General features: G+C 38.1%; 1 protein-coding gene across 1 annotated transcript in view; it reads right to left on the bottom strand.

Annotated features, from left to right (window-relative positions):
• The window catches only part of KrT95D (phosphofurin acidic cluster sorting protein KrT95D), a 368788-nt gene that overhangs the window by 26557 nt on the left and 314644 nt on the right, over nt 1-27587 (bottom strand). Inside the window, exons 14-17 of the mRNA XM_068225917.1 lie at nt 26378-26420; nt 21476-21657; nt 21163-21389; nt 2854-2970 (exon numbers count right to left, since the gene is read on the bottom strand). Coding sequence (XP_068082018.1) covers nt 2854-2970; nt 21163-21389; nt 21476-21657; nt 26378-26420 — 569 coding nt within the window. The remainder of the gene's footprint in view (nt 1-2853; nt 2971-21162; nt 21390-21475; nt 21658-26377; nt 26421-27587) is intronic.

Below are 27587 nucleotides of genomic sequence, written 5' to 3'. Positions count from 1 at the left end.
TATCTCCTTTTATCAATCTTTATTCTTTCCTGCATGTTCCACAAAATTAAAGTCAATGCAGTAATCAGTGAAATAAATATTATTTCCAGTATGATTCATATGTTATTCTGCATTTTTGCCTTGTTTATGTGGTGAGTGAATCTCTAAATTCTACATCTTCACAGAGCCTTATTTTACATTCCAGCCCAAACACTAATCAAGCCCTTTATATGAAACACCATTTGTAGAATTCTATCACTAAGAAATACATGCTATTACAAGAAAATTATGATACTAAATCCCATCAGAGACTATCCAAAAAGTCTTTCAGTACTCAAAAAGTGAGAAAAGGTACAAGAGCATGTAAATAAATCAAGCTAGAAATCAAAAGTTAATCTTTGAAATTAGTCATTCATTCAATTTTAAGGCATTAGAACCTTCAGCTTATTCAGCTTATTGTAACCTCTTCTTTTTCTCTTTTAGCATTTTAGTCTACAGGATTAAGCAAGCGGCTTGGCTCTATAATGCTACAGTAAGTAAATGTATTCTCAGGCATAACAGATTAAATGATCACAACAAAAAGAGTCACAAGGTACAATGTCCACTATAGTCATTTTATGACAAGAGTACAAGATAACATAGGTTATACACTTAACGACGCTACTCAGAGTCTATATAAACACATATAATATTACATAGTGCAAAACAGTACATGGGATGTGTTCAGTTTCCAAATGCTGCCAAATCACCCCCCCCCCCCCCCCCCCACCACGAAGAAGGAAATTTCACAAATCGAATGGATGGGCACAGCAAACTCTTTGTCCTGATCATGTTGTGTACTTCCTGGGTGGTGATAATACATTGGGTAAGTCAGGTAAAAGACAAGTGCTAGGGGATAGTAGAAGTGTCAAGTATGTTGGTGGAGGTAGAAACAGGAATGTTTGTCTCTGTGTATGCCGGCTTCACATGGTCTGTACTTGCTACTACTTCCGTATTTCCTGACATGAGCATAAATATCTTCTCATTATGGCTAACTACAGGCTAAGGACCGCAGTAGGGGGACTAAAAAATAGGTTTTACGTGGCCAGTTCTCAGAGAAACATAAGAAACCATTGCCAAGTCCTTGAAGATGAATACTTTCTCTTGACTATGGTGAGAGGCAGGAAAAGGTCTGAGTTCCATTAACTTACATTAGCCATTACATTACACTTGATCTGCAATATCTGAAGGATCAACTGAAGTGAAAGAAATGGGCAAAGAAACAACCATTTCTCCAGGGAGGTACAGCGGTTCCGCAATTGTTTGGCAGAAGAAGCTTTCTGATCTTCCTTTAGCAACGCACACATACAAAGCAATACTAAGGGTAAGGCTTTAATCCACATTGCACCATAACACATCAGGGAAGCTTTTAATTATATGTGAAGACGCTCTACCACGCCGTTAGCGCATAGTTGGAACCTCGTACAGATTTTTGTTGTATCGAATTGTGTCACAAGTCTGCAAAAGAGTTTCAGTCAGCACAATCTATTGTGTGTTGAGATGTTGGCCACAATAGAATCTCACCATACAATTCTCTAAATTCAAGAGCAACATACACATAAAATCCTTCGCAAATCTAATACTTTCTTTTATTGGAACTATACCTATAGAAAATGCTTTGGTTGATGGTAATTAAATAATACTAGACTTTGTAACAGAAATGAATGAAAATCGTCTGATTCCATCACTTGCTTCAATCACTCCTTGTATTTCTAATGTGTACTCAAGTAGTGAAAATTTAAAATATTGAAAGGTAATCATGTTACTTTCCACTATGTATCTTCTTAGTCTGCAATAAAAATGAGAATGCTGATGTCTAATGCTACCAATATATGAAATGTTCCAGTGAAGCCAACATTCTTCTTCTTCTTGTATGTGGGGTTGCGGGTGTGAACTGTGTCACATGTGGATTTGGCCCTGTTTTACGGCCGGATAACCTTCCTGACGCCAACTCTATGTGGTGGGACGTAATCACTATTGCGTGTTTCTGTGGTCGTTGGTAGTGTAGTATGATGAAGAGGAAATTGTTGGGACAAACACAAACACCCAGTCCGCGAGCCAGAAGAATGAATCAGATGTGATTAAAATCCCCAACCCAGCTGGGAATCAAACCCAGGACCCTCTTAACCGAAGGCTTCAATGCTGACGATTCAGTCAATGAGCTGGGTTGAAGCCAATATAAAGTGTAGAAAGGTATCTAAGTCATTGACTCAGATCCCTTCCTATATTAAACCTCATATACACAAAACACATTTAATTTACTACAGAAGTGTCGACAGAGGCCCTTGTTAACACTCGAACATAAAGCTATCCTAAACAAATATTGATTCAACTCAAAATTACCAATAAGGTTGACTTAGATCCCTTCCTATAATACCAAATTCACTTACAAACTGTGTGCATTTTATTTTAAAAGTTTCATCCTTAGTGTATTCCACTGCAATGGAAAGAATTAAGAACATCAAAGGTACAGTTCCTGTGTTTTTATGACCTGAAGGGGCATTTACATTTTTGGAACCTTGATTATCTCAAATCAAGAAACAAGTTAAATGTACCAAAATACCCAATTAAATATTTTATTACATATATGAAAGGAGACCAGGATTTGGATTTTTCAATGATTTAGACATATTGTGCTGAGCTTGGCTAAAATGGACATAATTGCTGAACCAAAAGCCCAGATAACTCATGTAAGGGTTATTCTACAGTAATAGAAGGAAATATATGCATTATTAGATTTAACTCAGTACACAGAACTTGACAATACAATTTTAGATCAAGAGTTTCTATATCTAGCTACATAATGGTAATTCCTTGATTTGATCAAGAACTTACCTTTAAGGGGAATGTTGTGCGTCTTGGCAGAGCAGATGAGCCTGGACACGCCTTCTACAACCTGACTTTTTGGTTCCGTCTCTTTTTCTTTTTCCTTCTTCTTACCCAACCTCATGACTGAAAAAAAAATATCATCATCTGAAACTTTTTAATAAAACTACTTGTAAGAGTATCATTCCCAACGAGGAACCTATTGCATTTCGAGGTCACGAAAGCATAATGTTGTAGATGTCATTAAAAATGACACAAAACATCTACTTCACTTATGCAATATTAGCTACTAATGGAAAACCTTGTCCACAGCAGAAGGATGGACAGAGAATTTTTTATTAGAATAATAAATTGTAGTGTAGTTCTTTTATCAACTAGTATCTTGCTTGCATTACTGTCATGAAATCTTTGTATAGTATACAATATTTCCTTCCTCTGACATACTTCTATTCATAGAATATGCTTTCTTATTTCTTCACATTTCTTTGAAGAGATTGAAGAGATAAAAGAATTGCTGAGGGAGGCAGGTGTAGGTATTGGGATGCGAGAGGGATTTAAGGAAGATAAGGGAAGAAATAGTGAGTTTGAGGGAGATAATCAGGCCTGTAACGTAAGACAGGAATGAAGGTAGGTTTCCCTTAATCGATGTACAGGATACGGTAGGTAGGCAAGAAGGAGGAGAAGCTGTAGAAGACAAGTGAGCTTATGTTTCAAGGGGAAGAAAAATTAGGGCTAAGGGTTTCCCTCAGGGAACGAGCCCATGAGAGGTATCAGTGGGGAATGTGTACGAGTCACTTCAGGCAGAACAGCAGAGGGAAGATGGAGGTCAGGGAAGTGTTACAGAGGAGGGCAGGGCAAGAGAAAAGGGCAAGATAAGAAACGGAAATACAGAGTAGAACAGGGTAGTGAGAGGGAGAGAAGGGAGGAGGAAGTAGGTTCAGCAGGTATAGGGAAGTTAAGGGAGATCAGAAGCGAAGGGGATTTAATGAGGTGGGAGAGGTTGAGGCTCTGGTCATGAACAACTTAACTGTTAGGCATGTGGAGAAAGTGTGTGGAAGAAAGGGAACCAGGGTAGAGTGTTATTCAAGAATTAAATTAAGGCAATGTTGAGAAGAGCAGAAGGGAAGAAGGAGGGTAAATAGAAGGTGGTAATTTTCCATGTTGGTACCAACAATGTAAGACAAGCAGGAATAGGTACCTACTAACATACAGTAGATGGGAATGTGCAATCTGGTTATGGCAGCGTGGGAGAAGTTTAAGGAAGAAGAGATTGTTATCTATGAGGTACTGTGTAGGAGGGATGCTGACTGGAGGGTGATTTAAATAAACTATGAAGTGGGTATGTGGAAAATTGGGAGTTACATATGTAGATCCTAATGGGGAGTAGGAGATGGAGAACCACTTTGAAATATTATTAAATTAATGTAGTAATGGTCCACCTTTCAATACTATAGTATTTAACCCAAGATCGGTCGAGGGGGGAGCGCAGCACTAACAAAAGATTTTATCTGGCCACTGCTTGCTTTTCTTTTGTTCTGCTGACGTGTGCTGCTATCTAACTGACCGGTGATATGTCAACAATCGAATAGTGCTGTTAACGGCTGCCAAGTTGTCATCAGAATGACCTAGACTGCTTATTTGTGAAGTCGTGAGCGCTGCGCTAACACCTCAACCGATGGTGTTCGTTTGAATTCTAAGTAATGTTGTGTCGTGATTATTGAATTAGAAGAATTTGAGTAGATGTTTTGAGCTCATTGTTTTCTATTTCAGTGCACGTGAAGTTACATGTAGTATTCATCAGGAACTATGGATCGTTCGGATGCTCAGGTAATCCAGTGGCTACTGGAAGAATCTGATAATGACACTGAAATAGGCTCATCTCAAGAGTTAGATGATTCAGTTGATACAGACACAGAACAGTCAAATAACAGTGACCATGACAGTGGAAGTAAACAATCTGCCGGTGATGAGCAGGAAATAACAGACCTCCAGTGGAGTATATTGATAAGGACCAACTGACCGTTTTGCATGCTCATGCATCACGCCAACAAGTACGTAGGAAGCACAGAAATATAGTTATTCATCCACCGGGAGTCAAAGGAGAAATTGTAAAAAACGCTAGCACTGTTCTTGATGCATGGAAAATATTTTTCCCTGACGAAGTGATTGAAGAAATTACTGCGTACACAAACGATTACCTTCATAAAATTTGAAGTAACTACAGCAGGAAAAGTGATGTTATAGATACAAATCCTGATGAAATAAGGGCAGTTCCAATTCTGTTGTATTTAGCAGGCATGCAAAAATCGTCCCACCAGATTGTGAAGGATTTATAGGATAAGGATGGGACTGCTCCAGAATATTTTTGACTTACAATGAGTTACCAAAGATTTCTGTTACTGTTGCGAGGTCTTCGTTTTGATGATGCACGGACAAGGTTGACAAGGAAAGCACTTGATAGACTAGCCCCGATCAGAAGGTTTCATAGTAACATGTGTGAACAGCTACAGCATTTCTGAATACGCTACAGTTGACGAAATGCTTCAATCATTTCGTGGTAGATGTGCATTTAGACAGTTTATGGCAAGGAAGCCAGCCAAATATGGCATAATGAGGCATTATGACTTACGTTACTTAGGGTTTTGAGGCCAAATGTGATAAAAATCAATTAAAGTGCTCCATAAGGTGACAAAAGAAAAAAATAGAAACTTCTTTTACATCAGTGTGAGCGCCGCGCTAACACCTCGACCGATGATGTGACGTTTCTAAGATCGACCGATGTTGGGTTAATAATAGTGTTTAATAATTATATTGATCTGAACTTACCAATGCTAAACTGGGAGGGAATGCAAATGACAGAAAGCATGTCCAACAAATGTTGAATAAATGAATTTGGAAAGGACAGCTGAATCAGAGGGAAAGACAGCTGAACCAGAAAGTGATGGAAACAACTAGAGAGAAAAATATTCTAGATGTGGTGCTGATAAAACCAGATGAACTCTATAGAGAAACTGAAGTGATAGATGATAGAAGTGATCACGAAGCTGTTTTTGTTGTAGTTAAAAATAAACTTGAAAGGGAAGTTGTAAAAGGATTCTTAGGTAGTACGATATCTTTGTCCAGCTCCATGACTACATGTTTGGCATGCTGGCCTTTGCTCACAGGGTTCCTGGGTTTGTTTCCTATCAGGATCGGAAATTTTAACCATAACTGGTTAAATCCCCTGCCACGGGGACTGCGTGTATGTGCTGTCTTCATCATCATTTCATCCTCATCACAATGCGCAGGTCACCTACGGGAGTCAAATCAAAAGACCTGCACCAGGCCTCTCCGGAGGCTAAACGCCATCAAAAATTAACCACATCTTTGATATGAGAGACATGGAAGAATTTTTTAAAAGCAATTATTATGATCAATGGAAAATGGTAAATAAAAATGTAAACAGCCTATGGAATGGGTTTGAACCAATTGTTGAGAAGTATGAAAAACAGGTATGTACCTTTAAAGGTGATAACTGATAAGGAATGGTAAGGATGCACTACAATATAATAAGGAAATAAAGAGATTCAGAATAAGGTGCAGGTTAGAAAGAAACAGAGTTGGGAACGGTTGCAGGTGTAAGGAGAGATTGAAGAAACTTGCTACGAAATTGAATATAGGAATAAAAGTCAGCTAAGGATAACATGATGGCAAACATAACTGTCAGCCTTATGAATTTTAGGGAACAATGGAAGGATACGTATAGGTACTTCAAAGACAGAAACAGGTTCTAGGAAGGACATTCCAGGGATCATTGATGAACAATGTGAGTGTATATGTGAGGACTTATAGAAGGCAGAAGTATTCAGTCGGCAGCATGTAAAGGTAGTTCGGTATAAATTTAATATTCAGGTAGAGGAAACAACTAATTTTGGCAAATTTCTAAAATTTACTTATGAATATAGGTATTTACAAAAAAAATACAAAACTTGAAAGTTAGAAAAGCAGCTGGGATTGATAAGATTTCTGGGGATACACTTACGACAATGGATTGGGATATCTGAAATACTTATTTGAACACTGTTGGAATGAAGGAGCAATACCAAATAAATGGAGAGTTGCTATAGTATCCCCTGTGTATAAAGGAAAGGGCGATAGACATAAAGCTGAAAATTACAGGCCAGTCAGTTTGACATGCATTTAAGCTCTGGGAAAGCATTCTTTCTGATTATATTAGACATGTTTGCGAAACTGAAATTAATAACTGGTTAGATAGAGGGCAGATCGGGTTTAACCTGGTTTAAGAAAGGTTATTCCACTGAAGCTCAACTTGTAGGATTCCAGCAAAATATAGCAGATATCTCATTGAACTCTGTGACAAGTACAACTTAGTCCTGAAATCAACAGCCTTCAAACATCTACCTAGAAAGGCCAAAACATGGAGGAGTCCAAATCCTATGCTTGGTGAATTCCAGTTAGACCCTGTTGCTATAGCACGGCAACATCATACAGACATACAGAACGTCAAGGTATTACGAGGAGCCAACATAGATTCTGATCACTACCTTTCACTTGTTAAGATTAATATGCAACCCTTTAGAAAAACACCAACTCTCCAAAGTAGTCGTAAGATACCCAGGTTCAACACTCTGCGACTGCACGATGAGGATTGTATTTTCAGGATACCCTCAGGAAGAATACAGAGAAAGAAGGATGGCCTGCCTTACAAAAGGCGTTGCTGGATGCCGCTCAAGAAACTATCCCTGCCTCATCAACCAAAGGCAAACACCCATGGTGGAGTTCAAAGTGTGATGAGGCTATAGAAGAAAGGCGTAAAGCCTGGACTAGGTGAAACCAACATAAAACTGAAGCCAATTATGAAGCCTTCCTCATGCAAAGAAAAGCTACAGCTAACACCATCCGCAGTGCCAAGAGAAATTACCTCAGGAGCCTAATGCAAGAGGCTGAAAATAATTTTCAGAGAAACAACTCAAGAGACCTGTACAAAGGACTTAAGAAGCAAACGACCCAGTACACAGCTCCTACCCTCATCCTCCACGGGCCAGATGGAAAACTTCAACTGAACAATAAAGACTGCACCAAAACTCTTGCAGATTATTTCCAGAAGCTACTAAACGCAGAGGAACCTAAAGAAAAGCTTATTTTCCATGAGCCTTCACACAGGAACCCTGATTCTCAACCACCTACGAGAGAAGAAATAAAGGACATCATCGCTGGTCTCAAGAACAACAAGGCTTCAGGTGAAGACGGCATAGTTGCCGAGATGTGGAAACATGCAGATGACCAGTCTTTGGAGAGCATCCATCAAATCATAAAGGACATATGGACAACAGAGTCCCTACCCGAAGGATGGACGTCTGCCGTGATTCACCCCCTCCACAAGAAGGGAAGTAAGACAGATCTCAACAATTTTTTTTTTTTGCTAGGGGCTTTACGTCGCACTGACACAGATAGGTCTTATGGCGACGATGGGATAGGAAAGGCCTAGGAGTTGGAAGGAAGCGGCCGTGGCCTTAATTAAGGTACAGCCCCAGCATTTGCCTGGTGTGAAAATGGGAAACCACGGAAAACCATCTTCAGGGCTGCCGATAGTGGGATTCGAACCTACTATCTCCCGGATGCAAGCTCACAGCCGCGCGCCTCTACGCGCACGGCCAACTCGCCCGGTGATCTCAACAATTATAGAGGTATTTCCTTGTTACAAATTACCTACAAGATCCTCTCTGTAGCTCTGCTTGATAGAGTCACCACACAGCTAGACTCACAGTTAGGTGAATACCAAGCTGGTTTCCGTAAGACTAGATCTTGTCCAGAACAGATACACAATCTTAAGACAGTTCTCAATTACAAAAGCCGAGGTGGACATCCCTGGGTGGTGGTCCTAGTAGATTTTCAGAAAGCTTATGACTCTGTGGACAGAGACACCCTTTTCTCCATACTATGGGAACTTGGTCTGGATGGGAAGACCCTACGATTGATTCAAGCCACTCTGAGGAACACGACGTCCAAGGTCAGGTTCAGAGGTGAACTATCTGAAAGCTTTCCAATCAGAACAGGAGTTAGACAGGGTGATGGTCTCTCCTGCATTCTCTTCAACTGTGTCCTGGAAAAGATCATTAGAGAATGGAGAACTATGCTACCACCGGGAGCTGGACTGAAGCTTGGGTACAAGAGAGACAACCTCATTGTCCCGTGCCTAGCCTTTGCCGATGACCTCATTCTACTGGCAAACAATATAGAGGAGGCTACCTACAACTTACAGAGTCTTTATTGTGTAACAGTTAAGACTGGTCTGAAAATCAGCATCCAGAAGACTGAATTTATGACCAATATCAAGGAGGCCCCTTCTACAATTCCTCTCACAGACGCTACCATACAAAAAGTACCTGCGGTTAAGTACTTGGGAGAATGGATCTCTGCGAATCAGAGCGAGAACCCAGCCATAGATGCCAGATGTACCAAGTTTGAAAGGGCTTATCACTCGTGTCGTAGTATCTATTCATCTAAGTGCTTCTCCAAGAACCTCAAGCTCAGACACTACAACTCGGTAGTCAAACCATCTGTTCTGTATGCTTCTGAGTGCCTTGTAATGGCTAGGAAGGGCCCACTCAGAAAGCTGGAGTTAAAAGAGAGGAAGATGCTGAGGAGGATATTAGGACCAATCAGAGAGGAAGGAGGCACTTACAGAATCTGCCATAATAATGAACTGTATGAACACCAGGAGGACATCGTCACGTCTATAAGGAAAAGGAGCCTGACCTTTTATGGACACTTGGCCCGTCTGGATTCCGAAAGACTCACCAAAAGGATATTCACAGTAACAGGAAGAGGCAAGGCTTCTAAGAACAAATGGATCACGTCAGTTAAGTCAGATATGGAACAACTAGATATCCCACCGGGACAAACTCATGACCGACTACTGTTCCGTCAAGCCATCCGACACAGAGTTTTCCCAACGTCCCTTACAAGTAAGAAGACTACAGGAACTAAGTGGACCGAGGAGAGAAAGCTGGCTCATAGTCAGCAAATGAAGGAGTATTGGAAGAAGAAGAAAGCAACAACTTTACCCAAGAGTAGATACGAGCCCCGTGGTCTTCAGTAGGCCTAAACGACAAAGAAGAAAAAGAAGAAGCAGATATCTTGGATTCAGGAGGTCAAACGGACTGTATCGCGACTGACTTATCTAAGACATTTGATAAGGTAGATCATGGGGAAACTACTGGCAAAAATTAGTGCAATTAGACTAGACAAAAGAGTGACTGAATGGGTGGCTATATTTCTAGAAAACAGAACTCGGAAAATTAGAGTAGGCAAAGCTTTATCTGACCCTGTAATAATTAAGAGGGGAATTCTTTTATGTTCTCTTGTATATATAAATGATATGAGTGAAGAAGTGGAATCAGAGACAAGGGTTTTTGCAGGTGATGTTATTCTGTATAGAGTTATAACTAAGTTACAAGATTGTGAGCAACTGCAAAATGATCTTGATAATGTTGTGAGATGGACAGTACGCAATGGTATGATGATAAACGGGGTCAAAAGCCAGGTTATGAGTTTCACAAATAGGAAAAGTCCTCCCATCTTTAATTACTGCACTGATGGGGTGAAAGTTCCTTATGGGGATCATTGTTAGTACCAAGGTGTTAATATAAGGAAAGATCTTCATTGGGGTAATCACATAAATGGGACTGTGAATAAAAGGTACAGATCTCTTCACATGATTATGAGGGTATTTAGGGGTTGTAGTAAGGATGTAAAGGAGAGGGCATATAAGTCCTTGGTAAGACCCCAACTAGAGTATTGACTCCTGTGTATGGGACTCTCACCAGGGCTACTTTATTCAGGAACTGGAAAAAAATCTAAAGAAAAGCAGCTCGATTTGTTCTGGGTGATTCCCGACAAAAGAGTAGCGTTACAAAAATGTTGCAATGTTTGGGCAGGGAAGACTTGGGAGAAAGGAGAAAAGCCGCTTGACTAAGTGATATGTAAAGTCAAAGAATAATACTAGATTAAATTCCACCTATTCAATACATAAGAGTTTTTTATTTAAATTTAAGAAATAGATCTTAACATATTAGATGGAGGGACATGCTTTGCCCATGTTGTTTGAGTCATCAGTCCATAGACAGGTTTGATCCACCCCTCCATGCCACCCTATCCTGTGCTAACCTTTTCATTTCTATGTAACTATTGCATCCTACATCTGCTCTACTCTGCTTGTCATATTCATACCTTGGTCTACCCCTACCGTTCATACCACCTATACTTCCTTCAAAAACCAACTGAACAAGTCCTGGGTGTCTTAAGATGTGTCCTATCATTCTATCTCTTCTTCTCGTCAAATTTAGCCAAATCGATCTCCTCTCACCAATTCGATTCAGTATCTCTTCATTCGTGATTCGATCTATCCATCTCACCTTCAGCATTCTTCTGTAACACCACATTTCAAAAGCTTCTATTCTCTTTCTTTCTGAGCTAGTTATCATCCATGTTTCACTTCCATACAATGCCACGCTCCACACGAAAGTCTTCAAAAACATCTTTCTAATTCCGAAATCAATGTTTGAAGTGAGCAAATTTCTTTTCTTAAGAAAGCTCTTCCTTGCTTGTGCTAGTCTGCATTCTAAGTCCTCCTTACTTCTGCCATTGTTAGTTATTTTACTACCCAAGTAACAATATTCATCTACTTCCTTTAAGACTTCATTTCCTAATCTAATATTTCCTACATCACCTGACTTTGTTTGACTGCACTCCATTACTTTTGTTTTGGACTTATTTATTTTCATCTGGTACTCCTTACCCAAGACTTCATCCATACCATTCAGCAACTTCTCGAGATCTTCTGCAGTCTCAGATAAAATACAAATATCATCGGCAAATCTCAAGGTTTTGATTTCCTCTCCTTGGACTGTGATTCCCTTTCCAAATTTCTCTTTGATTTCCTTTACTGCCTGTTCTATGTAAACAATGAAAAGGAGAGAGGACAAACTGCAACCTTGCCTCACTCCTTTCTGGATTGCTGCTTCTTTTTCAAAGCCCTCGATTCTTATAACTGCAGACTGATTTTTATACAGATTGTAGATAATTCTTTGTTCTTGGTATCTGATCCCTATCATCTTCAGAATCATAAATATCTTGGTCCAATCAACATTATCGAATGCCTTTTCTAGATCTACGAATGCCATGTACGTGGGCTTGTCCTTCATGATTCGATCCTCTAAGATCAGATATAAAGTCAGGATTGCTTCACGTGTCCCTACATTTCTTCTGAAGCCAAACTGATCTTCTCCCAACTCAGTTTCAACTTGTTTTTCCATTCCTCTGTAAATAATACGTGTTAAAATTTTGCAGGCATGAGATACTAAACTAATGGTGCGGTAGTTTTCACACCTGTCAGCACCGGCTTTCTTGGGAGTTGGTATAACAACATTCTGCCGAAAACCGGATGGGACTTCTCCTGTCTCATACATCTTGCACACTAAATGAAATAACCTTGCCATGCTGGTTTCTCCTAAGGCAGTCAGTAATTCAGAGGAAATGTCATCAATTCCAGGTGCCTTGTTCCTATTTAGGTCTCTCACAGCTCTGTCAAACTCTGACCTAAAAATTGGGTCTCCCATTTCATCAGCATCAACAGCCTCTTCATGTTCCAGAACCAAATTATCTACATCTTTACCTTGATACAACTGTTGGATATGCTCCTGCCATCTTTCTGCTTTGTCTTCTTTCCCTAGAAGTGGTTTTCCATCTGAGCTCTTAATATTCATACACCTAGATTTCCTTTCTCCAAAGGTTACCTTGATTTTCCTGTATGCAGCATCTACCTTTCCCAGGACCATACAGCCTTCGACATCCTTGCACTTCTCCTTCAGCCATTCTTCCTTAGCTACCTTTCACTTTCTATCCACTTGATTCTTTAATCGCCTGTATTCTTTTCTTCCTTCTTCATTTCTAGCATTCTTGTATTTTCGCTGTTCATCAATCATATCTAGTATCTCCTGAGTTATCCACTGATTCTTAGTTGACCTTTTCTTCCTTCCTAACATTTCTTCAGCAGCCCTACTGACTTCATTTTTCATGACTCTCCACTCTTCCTCTATAGTGTTTCCTTCAGCCTTTTCATTTATTCCTTGTGCAACATGTTCCTTGAAACAATCCCTCACACTCTTTTCTTTCAACTTGTCTAGATCCCATCTTTGTGCATTCTTTCCTTTCTTCAATTTCTTCAACTTCAGATGGCATTTCATGACCAACAAGTTGTGGTCAGAGTCCACGTCTGCTGCTGGGAAAGTTTTGCAATCCAACATCTGGTTTCTGAATCTCTGCCTAATCATAATGAAGTCTATTTGATACCTTCCAGTGTCTCCAGGTCTCGTCCACGTATACAGCCATCATTTGTGGTGTTTCAACCAAGTATTGGCAAGGACTAAATTATGATCAGTGCAGAATTCAACTAGCCGACTTCCTCTTTCGTTCCTTTGTCCCAATCCAAATTCTCCCACTGTATTACCTTCTCTTCCTTGGCCTACCACTGCATTCCAGTCTCCCATTACAATTAGATTCTCGTCACCTTTTACATATTGTATTAAATCTTCTATCTCCTCATATATTCTTTCGATTTCTTCATCATCCACTGAACTAGTAGGCATATAGATCTGCACTATTGTGGTGGGCATTGGTTTGGTGTCTATCTTGACGACAATAATTCTTTCACTATGCTGGCCGTAGTAGCTTACCCGCTGCCCTATTTTCTTCTTCAATATTAAACCAACTCCTGCATTTCCCCTGTTTGATTTTGTGTTGATAATTCGGTAGTCGCCTGACCAAAAATCTTGTTCTTCCTGCCAACATACTTCACTTATACCAACTACATCTAACTTTAGCCTATCCATCTCCCTTTTCAGATTCTCTAACCTACCACAACGATTCAAACTTCTAACATTCCACGCTCCGACTCGCAGAATGTCAGTATCCATCTTCCTGATGATCGCCCCCTCTCGTGTAGTCTCCACCCGGAGATCCGAATGGGGGACTAGTTTACCTCCGGAATATTTTACTAATGTCACAAGTGCGAAAGTCAAGAATACAGTTATACTGGAGTAAAAACAGGTGTATAAACACTCCTATTTTTCATGAAACCACGAGCAGGGGAAGATTTATTATAATTTCACAATTTTTACATTTTCTGACGATGAACAAGTCGATAGTAGTGACAAACTAAGAAAGATTAGGCCTATAATACAACATTTCTGCTCCAAATTTTCAGAATTATATTTACCTTCACAAGACATTGCTCTAGATGAAAGTCTAATGAAATTCAGAGGCCGCCTTTCATATGTCCAGTGTAATAGGTCTAAACGTTCTAGGTTTGGAATAAAAATTTACAAAATTTGTGAATCAAGTTCTGGCTACTGTCTGTCTTTCAAAATTTATGTAGGTGATGATGTAACGGATCCAAGTCTGCCAGCAAGTACAAACGTTATGCTCAACATGTGTGAACCCTTGTTAGGCCGAGGACATACATTGTTTTTTAGATAACTGGTATTCTTCCCCAGATTTATTCAAAAGGCTACACGACAAGCAGATGAATGTAATTGGAACTGTTAGACAGAACCAAAAAGACATGCCTCACGACATCAGCAAGACGAAACTAAAATGTGGAGAGTATGAGACGTGGGCTGCCAACAGTATGTTGTGTGTGAAGTGGAAAGATAACAAGGATGTTTACTTTCTCATCACTAAACACAAATCAGCTGACATGACAGGGACAGGCGCAAACTCAGAAAGAAGTGATAAAGCCCAAGTGTGGCCTTGAATACCAGAAGGGGATGGGTGGTGTTGACCTTCAGGATCAGGTTACAGCTCTGTTCCCCGTCATGCGACGCACAGTGAAAGGGTATAGGAAAATATTCTTCTACCTCCTAGATATGTGTATTTTCAATTCCTTCACTGTGTATCATAAGATCGCTGCTAACAGAAAGACGAGCTACATGGACTTCAGAACTAGCATTGCACAGCAGCTACTAGAGACTGTTCAGTTGCCAGAGTACTCAGTTCGAGGTCGACCTTCAGCGAGCACCACTCCCACCAGATTACAAGCTAGATCATGGGCCCACTTTCCCATGCTTATTCCCCCTACAGAGAATAAATCAAAAGTCAAAAGAAGGTGTGTTTTGTGCTACAGCCGGGGTAAAAGAAGTGAAAGTTGCTGGCAGTGCAAAAAGTGTGGTGTAGCTCTTCACTTAGAAGAATGTTTTGAGGTGTACCACACCCAGCAGACGTACTAAAATAGTGGCATTGGTAAGTTTATTACTTCGTTATCATGCAGGCAAATTTTCAGAAAGGAATATTTACTGGTTGATTTTGTATGATTTTCTAAATAATAGTGTGATGACGACAGCTGTAGAGCGGTATTTAAATGTGATTTCTTAGTACACTCCTATTGGTATTTAAATGTGGGGCGAATGGGTTAAAAGTGTCAAAATAGCTCTACAAATATATCTATAAAGTACATGATGCCAACATCCTTTAAGCTGGAAAATGAAAACAGTAAGGGAAAACTCGACCATGATGAAATTTTAACATTCATTACATGTAACATAATTCATCTAGCCCATATTGTCAACTTTGAACAGTTTTATGTTATTATCAATAGAATGTTCAAAATGGACTGAGTTTAAAGTGTGTATTCACACTTCTGTAGATGTATCAAATTACAATGTGCATGACAAAAGTATAGGGTCTTTTTTTTGGCTGGCTCCATGTGTCAGGGGAACATGCATGGAAGGCGATAGCGCAGCCGGGTGACTCATTTGCTGAGAGATATACTGCTTCATGACTGGCTAAGATAATCTAATGCAGTATGGTACCGATAACCATTGCTTCACAGCAATAGTCTAGTTTAACATCTGTGGTATTGGTACCGTGTTCAATGTGTTCACTTTAAAATTGCATCGTTTTCTGTAGGAATATTCCCTGACAACCTCCCTCCCGATAGGAGTACGGTATGTAAATTAGTAAAGAAGTTCCGCACCACTGGGTCCATTCTTAAGAAGAAATCACGCAGGAGACGAACCGATTTAACAGAGGAAAAGCTAGACGAAATAGGAGCTCTCTTGGAAAGAACTCCAACAAAATCCCTGTTGCGCCTCGCTAATGTGTCATTATCTTCTGCCCACAAAGCAACAAAAGTGTTAAAAGCAAAACCGTACAAACCCATCCCTGCCCAACATTTAAGAGGACCTGACAATTTTGCAAGGGTTTGATACTGTAACTGGTTGCTTCAGTCAGTTCACGATGGGTATGTTGACCCAGAACTTTTATTTGTTTAGTGATGAAGCATGGCTACACTTAAGTGGCTATGTAAATAATCAAAACGATTGCTACTTGTATGCAGAAAATCCCCACCAGTTGCATGTCCGTCCACTTCATGATGTAAAGATAGGAGTTTGGTGCGCAATAAGTGCTCAGAGAATTATAAGGCCTATATTTTTCCATGAAACAATAAGCGCTGATCGACATATAGACCTCATTCTCACATCATTCTTTCAGAGCTGATGGAAAAAGAAAGGAGTAATGGTTACTTCCTGCAAGATAATGTGAGGGCACATACTGCTAATCGGTCTATGGAGGTAATATGGGAAGTTTTCGAAGATCACGTGGTTAATTATTCCCCTATATCTCCTGATTTAAATCCCTGTGATTATTACCTGTGGGGGATGCTGAAGGGAAAAGTGTATGCGAACAACCCTCACACAAGAGAAGAACTACAAGAGAACATTACATAAGTTGTTTTTAACATCACATGGGCCGAGATTCGCCAGTGTCTGCAAACCTAGTTACGAGGTGTCAGGCGTGTTTGACAGCTGAGACACAACATTTTGAACATCAAATGTAATGCCAGGTAGGTTTTAGATTAATAGAGTCACTAGAAATGGATTTTTAAAAGTGTGAATTGCCGTGAGTAGTGGGGAGGAAAAGCGTGCGTTATACTGGCTAGCGATGAAGTGTCATAGCACCAAACGTGACGTGCTCTGAGTGGTACTGTGAGCAAGCCAAAAAAAAGACCCTGTAGAACAAAATAGAAATGACAAAGATCAGAAGGAGAATGGCGGTAGTTGGGAGAATACCATTCGTTAGTATGCAGGGTAAGGAAAGCTACTTTACATGAATGTTACTAGAGAGAGATAAGAGAGCAGAAAGATTTAAGATTATGAGGGGGTATCATGGAAGAAACATGCAAACAATGTGGACTTCTTCACGGAAATAAAATTTTACATGATTCTTTATTGAAGCAGGTTACATCATCTTTAAAATAAACTATGCTAACTGCTTCGATCAAACTTGATCAAAGTGTGTATCCACACTTCCACAGATTTACTGAATTACTATGCGTACAGTAAAAGTAGAACAAAATGGGAATGACAACAATGGGGAGGAGAAGGGTTTAATTTACCAGGTGTAAAATTGTACAAATGCAAGCTAGGACCACGAGCAATAGACAGAAACTTATTGAAATTAACGGCTGTTGATGGGAACTTTGATCCAACACTCTATGAAAACCAAATACATTTGTCGAAACAGACCTGTTTTCTTTTAGATGGACCAGCAGGTACAGGTAAAACGCTTATTTAGTGGCATGCTATAGATTATCACAGGAGATGGGAATCAAGGAAATTGCCTAACACGGAAATACGACATGAAGAAGAAGAGTGGAACAATTTAAGACAGATATTTGTGGAAGCAGCAATTGAGGTATGCAGGAAAACAAAAGCAAATGTTAAGGGAAAGGAGACACGGTGGTGGACAGACAAAATAAAAAAAGAAATGAAAGAAAAGAACAAGGTAAAGAAAGAAATGGATAAGGAAAAGCAAAAAACATATCAGAGGAATGGGAATAAGAAAGGTTATATGTGGAATACAAAAGATTGAAACTACAAGTAAAAAGGAGTATCAAAGAAGAAAAGGGAAATGTTGGGGAGAGTATAAGAACAAAATTGAGCAAGATAGTCGAGGAAATCAGAAACTATTACACAGAGTAATAAAATCGAAAAGAATAAATCAAGAAAATATCAAGGCATTAGAGAGGGAAGATCAATCCATAGTACATGAAGGAAAAAAAAAAAAAAAAAAAAAAAGGTCTTCAGAAGGTGATGGCAAAGTATTTTGAAAAACTTTATAATGAGGATGACTGCTTGGAGGAAGAAGGAGATAAGAAAATGGAAATAATAGATGGAGAAGAGAACCCGATAACATGGTTGGAACTTGAAAGGGCAGTGAAAGCAATGAACGAAAGTAAAGCAAGTGGAAAAGATGAATTCAATGCTGATATGATTAAGGCAGCAGGAAGCATTGGACTACAGTGGGTATACCGAACCCTCAATGTCATATGGAAGGATGAAAGGATACTTGAAGAATGGCAACAAGGAAGCAATGTACCGCTGTTCAAAAGAAGAAATAGGAAGAAATGTGAAAATTATAGAGGTATAACCATATTACCACATGGGCTAAAAATAATGGAGAAACTCATAGAAAAAAGACTGAGGGATATAATAGAAACATAGTTAGAGGAAGAACAACATGGCTTTAGACCAAATAGATCAACAATAGACTTGATATTTACAGTGCAAACAATAATGGAAAAACATCTAGAAAGGAACAAGGAAATCATCTTCACATTTTTGGATTTGGAAAAAACTTATGATACAGTTAAGAGAAAACATGTATGGGAATGCCTATTGAAAAGGAATCTACCAAAATCATTAATTAACAAGATAAAAATGTTGTATCATGAGAGTAAAAGCAGTGTACAAGTGAGGAGTGGTGACTCTGAAACATTTTATACAAAAAAAGTCTCAAGCAAGGAAGTGCACTGTCACCATTACTGTTTATTATATTGATGGATGAAATCATAAAACGTGTAAAACAGAGTATCAGTAGTGATGAAGTGAATGCTTTGGTATTTGCAGATGATGTGGTGATTTGGGGAAAGGGAGAAAAGGAAGTACAAAGGAGAATGGACATTTGGAATGAAAATCTGAAGGAGTTTGGAATGGTAATTAGTAAAAAGAAAACTGCAGTCATGCACTGTGGAAAAGAGAAAAAGAGAAGCCAAGTGAACATAGACGGAGAACAGTTAGAGAATGTAGAACAGTTTACATACCTGGGTAGCATTATTAATGCAAGTAATGAAATCAACCCTGAAATTATTACCAGACTAAGTAAAGCTGTAATATTTTTATCATCAAGTCAGAGAGCTTTTATGGGATGACAAAGTACCCAAGAGAATGAAATTAACATTCTATAAACCGTATTTCATACCAATTGTAGCATATGGACTAGAAATGCTGGTAACTAATAAGAGACAAGATAGTAAGATCCAAGCAGAAGAAATGAATTTTTTAAGAACATCGGTTAAAAAGACAAGAAGAGATAGAATTCAAAATATTAAAATCAGAGAAGGGCTAAATATAGAACCGTTAGTACAGAAGATACAGAAAGCAAGACTGAGATAGTTTGGACATGGAAAAAGAATGGGAAAGGAACAGGTAGCAAGAAGGGAACTGGAAAGAGAAGTTAAGGGAAAGAGACCAGTTGGAAGACCGAGAAGAAGGTGGATGGATCAGATTTGGAAGGACATTAGAGAAACTGGATTGGATATGGTGGAAGTAATGGAGCAGGAAAAGTGGAAGGACAGAAAGGAGTGAAGGAGGCTTGTTGAGCACACCCAGACGACTGGAGTGGGACATTGATGATGATGATGATGATGATGATGATGATGATGATGATAATGATGATGGGAATCAATTACTCCAGTAGCATCTACTGGAATACAAGGTATACTTTTACCTGCAGGAAGAAGTGCTCATTCCTTTTACAAAACACCATTGATTCTGAAAGCTAATTCTATCTACATTATAAATCCAAACACACCCACAGCAAGACCCCTTTTATATACAAATTAAAAGTGTGGGATTAAACACCAATGACATATGTGCATACATTTTCAGCAGTAGACAGACACATTAACGATCCCACCCTATGTGCCAAACTCTTTGTTGGTAAGTATTCCTAATGGATAGGGATATCTGTCAAATACTACCTGTAATGAGAGTTTTACGTCCTCTGATTGTTACCAGTTGTCTGAAGCAGCATAAACTATGAAATAAATTTCATGTATTGAAACTCACCCGGAACACACGTGTAGTGGATTCTGAGAGAGAATTTTCAGAATGTGTTTTAGAAGTAGGATAAGGGCAAAAGGCATGACAGAAATGATGATTTCGATACTTTCAAAATGCTACCAACAAACTGAAGATCCATTTGAAATATCATAAAATGATGATACTGACTTCACTACCAAATTGTCACTGCTCAGCAGCTTAAAGCAAGAGCAGTTCTTACTATTACTTACAAAGAATCAAATTGAAACCATCAATTGTGTGCTTCAAGGTTTAATTGGGCATTAGATAATCAACAAAACCGTAGACAGTATTGTGAGTGAAGATAAGAGAAGATAAGTAACTTACCCTAAATAATTTCTCACCAGCTTGACACCAACTGGGATGTTCCACACAAAGTGAAAATAACGAAAGGTGGTATAACAATGTTGCTAAGAAATTTCCTACCCTTCAAGATGATTATGATGATGATGATTGCTGTTTTTTAAAAGGGCTTAACATCTAGGTCATCAGCCCCTCCAAGGCTTAAGAGTCAAACAGTTACAGAGTAATATAACAGGGGCAACTGTTATGAATTCCATTACTAAAGAAACATCCTCATGTAAAATAACATTTAATCCCCTCTGATGCATCCCTTTTAAATGTAACAAAGACAGTTTCCTACACTGTCAGTTTTCTCAATGACGATCAGTAAGTCCAATTCTCGACAAAATCTGTCTTTATTTTCCAAAACTAGTCTTCAACCACAGAAAACTTTACGTTGGTCTTAAATGAGTAAGATGGTTTAGCTCACTGTCTATTGTCCGGAAGTAATAAATTGAGAGGCCTATTCAAAGAAACTTCTGATGGTGATTGTCATGAAATACTTTAGCAGAATTCTAGGATTGAATGTGAATGTAAGTTAAGCTTCAAATATGGTTTCCATCTTCAAAGAGAATAAGAAGGAAAAAGTAAATGTTTGTTATAAGAAAATTTACGTACATCCTTTATAATATTTCCTAATCGTACACGACCTAGTGCACAGATGAAACCTTTTATGGTTTTCAGAGACTCTAAAAATAAATCTAAAAGGTTTGGACTGTATGTCTGATAAAAGTCTTGGATTCAAATTATTATCAAGTATTAAAGGAATACTCACTTTTCTGTTTCTTCTCCTTGGTGGAGTAACTCATTAGAAAATGTTGTGAGGGCGGTTCACCAGGCAGAGGTAGTCGCTGAACTTGTAAAGCACGAAATGTAGTCTTGAGCGTTGACTTAGTTGTGTCGCCTTTGCTGCTTCGACCCTGACCAGGCATCTCGCTAACCTTACCAGGTACAAGCCAGTAGTCTAACTGTAACTCCATGGGCTCAGACAAAGCTTGATCCCTGGATCAATAAGGCACAACAATCAATAAATCTCCTTTCTACAGACACAAAATGAATAGAAGATATTTCTCATTAAAAAATTATACCTGTTCTGACCGATGTATAGGCTGTTAATATTTGGTGAACTTGGTGGAGTAATACGTTCCTTCTTGTCTGGGACAGTCCCTAATGAGGGAGGAGATCCAGACAGGAGAGGCGCAGACAGCTGAGACTCATCCAGATCAACAGATGCTGAGGTTGAGCCATCAGGGGATCCAAGTCGAACATCCTGAGGATATAAATAAATTATAACTCTTATACAAATGTAGTCATCAGGGTTCCATCAATAATTTTCATAAAATCTACCTTTCGATTGGAAACTATCACCAAAAGGATAAATATTTTCCTTTAATTTGAGAAATACCGGGACTATGTAGTACTACCAAGATCTTTCTAGTCAAGATCTTTTCTCTGAAGATCAGAAAGTAGATTATAAGGGAATAGCAAAAGGATTACTTCAGTACTACCAAACAGGAGGAGAGCAGTTTCAAAACAGTAATGGTTTCATAGATGAAACTTGGTTATAAACATTTTAGCCAGAACTGAAATCTCAGTCCTCTCAGAGGAAACATACTTAATCTCCCTGCCTGAAAAAATGCCACTACGAACAATCAAAGGTGAATTAATGATGTTCACGGCTCAAGACAAAAATTGAGTCACACCAAGGAATAACATGCTGCAGAGGATGTCTGTAATAGGGTCATGTGGCAATTAGTTTCTGTAAGATGTTTTATGGCTCAACATGCTCACAGCTTTTGCTTGATAAACAAAGCCATATGTTGCTGAAAGAGTATGAGAAATTTTAAACAAGTACAGATGGGAAGAACTTCCGTACCCACCAAACAATCTAGTACAAGCCTTCCAGACTTCGATTTGTTTCCTAGCAACCACACTATAGAAAATATTTTGGTACAAATGAAAAATCTTCTGGTAAGGTAACTAGAGTTGTTGGACAGCTCAACAGTGAAGGTTTCCTGTCCAGAGTAAAAGACTTGTCCAAACTTTGGGAAGATAAGATAAGGAACAAAAGATATTACTTTGAAGAAGTTGTTTTGTACAATAAGTTTGGTTTTCCAATGTAATTTTAAAGTCTGTAAAACTTCTGATGACCGGGCGAGTTGGTCGTGCGGTCAGGGGCACGCGGCTGTTCGAATCCCACTGTCGGCAGCCCTGAAGATGGTTTTCCGTGGTTTCTCATTTTCACACCAGGCAAATGCTGGGGCTGTACCTTAATTAAGGCCATGGCCGCTTCCTTCCAACTCCTAGGCCTTTCCTATCCCATCGTCGCCATAAGACCTATATGTGTCGGTGTGATGTAAAGCAACTATCAAAAAAGAAAAAAAAAACTTCTGATGCATTTTTATGATTTTTTGAGCATAGTATACTTTCATCTGTTGGCATTTCAAAAATAGATCTGTAGAGACAAGTTGATACTCCAGATACTGATCAGCCAAACATATAGTGAGTGAGTGACTTTGATGGCATGATTATCTCTTAAAAGTTACATTGGGTACTGGTTTAACCAGCTACTTAGAACATGCATGAAACAATTAGCCAGCCAATCACTGAAGAAGCTCACAGCTTCCCACATATCAGACAAAGAATTTGAGATAAAGTCTTGAGTTCATACCATGTGAAATGAAACAAACTGTTGGAAAACTTTATGTTTCATGAATACTTTGCTCTGCTTTCTCCGAAGGGAACACAGGTCTACATGTTCGCTACAAGACCATGTGAAGTATCATATTCTGAACATGACGTGATAGGGATTGCCATATAAATGAAGCATATTTGCTCAAAGACAGCACAGTGGCTGAACACGAAAGTTACTAAAGACTGTGATTAGAAGTCTGGTTAGAACTGGGTGTGATAACAGACAATAATAATTAAAATCATGTTCCCAAATATTCATATCCATTACAGCAGAAGACCCACCCCAATAGAAAAAATGTGTATACACAGGTATTGAAAATGAAATGATGTATGGTAGAAGCAGTATATTTTAAATGCTGCAGTTGGTTCAAGACACATATGAGCAAGACGATGGTCTGAAATTGGAACTGGACTAAGAACAAAGATATGTACCGTCAACTTCATTGTTCATATTAGAGAGAGATGTTATCATAAGAGCAGCAAATGTAGAATACTAACACACAAGAATGAATCTAATGACATTTACCAATGATAAATGATTAGGAATAAGGGTGACAGAAGGATCTAAGGACAGCTTGATAAACTGACTAAACCCTGGAAGTTCATGCCCTAAATATCTAGGAAAAATGCATGCACATACGCTTTTAAAAACCTAAAAATATGCTGATAAATATGCACCGTTAAACTGAAATAATGAATGCCCCTTGGTAGTAGAAAAGATGAGTTGGTATTAAATGAGTAAATTTACATTATTCACTTGAGGATGAAGCTGAAATGGCCCCATTGTTAATGTTGCAGTTCACAACCATGACTTTGCACAAATTTTCAATTAAAAACTTCCATCAGTTGTCTTGCAAAACCCTTTTGTAACTTAAAAAACTTCTCTCTGCATCAATAAGAGGAGGTTAATGGGGCATATTTAAACAATGTTAACCACTCCACAGAGAGAGGCAAGTCTCTTTTGGCATGATAGACATTTTCCTTCGAGAATGTCTCGAATATCACAGATCTGTTTGTAACCAGGATTTTTTGATATTGCATAATTCACTATCTCTTTCACTTTTTGTCCTATACTACCAGGAACAGAACTTACATTGCTTGATGTTTTTTTTTTTAAAGTAGGATCTATCATTAAGGGAAATCCTACAGCTTCCAGTAACGTTATGGCTCTAGGTAAGAAAGAAAAATGAGCAGGTATGAAAACAAGATTCTCTTCCAACTCTATGCATGAGAGAATATTTCAAACTGTTTCTATTAATGCAGCAGCATTCAAGTCCAATGAATTAACAATCTCTTTGACATTCTATATGCTGAGCATAATACAATGCTGCCGGATGCAGTCATGTTTCCCAACAAGTTTGGAACAGGAGGAAGTGGAATATTAAGTGCTGTTGATCTAAACAACTGGACTCTCGAAGGAGATTTAAGAAACATTTTCATTGTAGAGACCACAAATCAATCTACCAGTTGGAAAGAATTGCGTATTGTCTCAGCAATGCAACGAAGAGCATGTGCTAAGCAAATTATGTGAATTAAGTTTGGAAAAATGCCTTTGAGTGTTTGTCCTGATTTTACCACGTAGGTACCAGCATCTGTAACAAATAAAAATAGCCAGTCGTATGGCCATAATAATTTCAAGGAGTCCGTCACACACTCAGTCACAGTTGCATTGATAGTGGCCAGCAATTCATACACATTAAGAAGGTAAGGTATCGTCTTTTGTTCCTTATTTGAGGCACTGACACTTACATTAGCAATAAAACGGCCCTTAAAATCAGTGGTTTCATCAACAGACAACCACACAAATTTATCCACTAGTTTATTCTGTAAATTTGAGATTAAGTTTTTGTAACAATGTAAGTTTTACATAACGTACTTTCTTAAGGCTCCTGCTGTTGAGTGTATTTGGCAAGAAAACACTGTAATGTGGGATTATTAATTTTCCACAACCGAATATCAGCAGCTAAAAAATGCTTGGTACAAGTCGTAAGAAAATTCTGTAACCCTACTTCCTTAAGCACCCTACTTCACAAAGGTAAAATAACCACGATTTTCCGATATTACATAATTAACTTTCTCTTCACTTTTGTCCTATACTACCAGGAACAGAACTTACATTGCTTACTGTATTTTCTAATCTAATATCTTGTAATAAACACCCTACTAGTAGCTTTTGAATTTGAAGAGGCTCTTTATTTGCGAGTTTTCTAGTTAAATTCCCCTCATGTTTTCCTGTGTTTATGTGCTTAACTACTTGAAAACTTTTCTCACTCCTTACATATTTTTCACATGCTTTACAGAACAGTACCCTATTATCTGTAGATCGCCAGAAAACTCTTTCTGTAAATTAGTTAATCTACCACTCAAAGTTGGTCTTATGTTCGGCATTTAAAGGACTTTTAACACACTCTTCATACGCATAACTTAGTATAATTTGTCTGGTACGCAACAATTTCACATCACCGTTACAAACTAGAGCTCTAATGCCAAAGGCCAGTGAAAGCATGGAAGGCTGATGCAGCACTGTCACTGCATGACATGTTAGTGCCAATATGATCCAGATTAAAAACATTAAAATAAAAAGCCTTAAAATTGCTAAAATATGACATATAGGCACTAAAATATTGAAAAATGTTACATTTATCCAAATCAAAAAAATTAAAAACCTGTAAACTCATTAAAATATGCCATATAGGCACTAAAATATTGAAATATGATGCATTTATCAAAATCACAAAAATATGCAAATAACTGAAAAATCCATCATTTGTACACATAATGTATCAGCATACATTTTAAATTCCTAAGAAAAAACATGCAATGAATGAACTTCCGGGTCCTACTCATGACTATTCACATGTTGAGAGATGTATTACAACCACCTTTTCATATAATTTTTGTTGCATTAGACAAAAATTTAACAAAACTTATTTAAAATTGTAGTACATATTTCATCTCTACAAACTGTATTAAAAATGTGCTTCTAATAATAAGTGAATAGTTAATGTCAATATGGAACTTAACATGAAGTCTAACATACACAAACTCATGACTACTTATAGTATGTTATAAAAGCCATCCACAGTTCAAAACATTACAGTTGAGATCTTTATCTCTGAAAGCACAGTAGGTTCTCTCGTGAGTATGACAGAAAAACTAAGCAATTATAAATAGGCAGGTTATGGAACTCCTAATAACTGCATTAGAGAGAAGACAACATGAGGAAGTTTAAAATAAACATGAACTTAACCAGCATCCATTAAGATGAATACTAATATTATAAAGGGCATACTTACATTTACAAATGGAATAAATATTTGGGAAGACTCATCATCTGAACTGAAAGAAAGAAAAAAAGAAAATGTTTACACAATTTACAATAGAAGTTATGGCAGGGAAGGAAAATAAAGATTACTTTTAGCTTTTCACTTGCATGAGAGCTAGATTATAAACAACCAGAATAATGAAAAGGAAAAAATGAGATTTTCAGCATATCAGTGCTCAGTTCAATACTATTACAAGTCTAAAATTGTAATTGTTTTTAGGTCCCTGTACCCCTACAACCTATATATCTTCCTCGTAAAACAAGCTGCCAGTGTTCAGCTGAAAAATGAAGACTTTCAGAAAGATAACTTCTTGATGAACTGAGAAATTAATATCTTAGTTCTAGTACAACAGCCATACAATAGAAATAAATACATGATAAACATGATAAAATAATTTGAAAAATGTTTATTGTTATTTCTGCTGGAAATGGTGAACCTTAAAACCTTTGTACTGGACAATCCCCCTTTTTCTTGAAGGGGTAGTAAGTACTATTGAACTGAACCATCGATATATTCTCATCCTCCCATCTACTGATGAGAGAATATAAGTAATACTCAACTGTACTACATTTCTTCCTGTGTCATTCATAACTGATTCATGCATAAAGGAAATAATTCCCTGCCATTATGTTCCCTTTTGAATGTCTTCTACCAATCTCATGTTTTCATAAATATGGTGAAGTAATAAGTTATTTTACTATTATAATCTATCTTTAAACGAACTAAACACACACAAGCATATTTTTCTTTTGAAATATTGCTACATGAAGGTGGTAGTAGAACCATGAAACTACATGAAATACACCATGACTACGGAGATTTCTGAGGGAGGCATTCACTAATAATTTAAAAATAATTACAAAATTATTAAAATGAAATAATTACTTACATTTATAACTTATAAAGGAAAGTGTACTCTTATGCCTTGTTTGGAATATGCTACAGATCATTCCCAAATGGGAAGAAAAACAATACTCTATACAGCAGGACTGGGGATGAGAGAGACCCTGTATGTGGGACAATTCTATCTACTACTACCTTCATAATTACGGATAATGTATGTGAAATCCCTTACTAAATATTTCACCATTTCCAAAATTCTGGTAATTATGCAGATTTATTCACCAACCAAAACAGCATTCAGAAATCCTAATCCTAACTGGTAAATATTAATCCTCCC

Source organism: Anabrus simplex, chromosome 1 (genome assembly GCF_040414725.1).
Source record: "Anabrus simplex isolate iqAnaSimp1 chromosome 1, ASM4041472v1, whole genome shotgun sequence".
NCBI lineage: Eukaryota > Metazoa > Arthropoda > Insecta > Orthoptera > Tettigoniidae > Anabrus > Anabrus simplex.
Note: the sequence above shows the minus strand (reverse complement) of the source record. Positions and strands in the feature narration are given on the sequence as shown.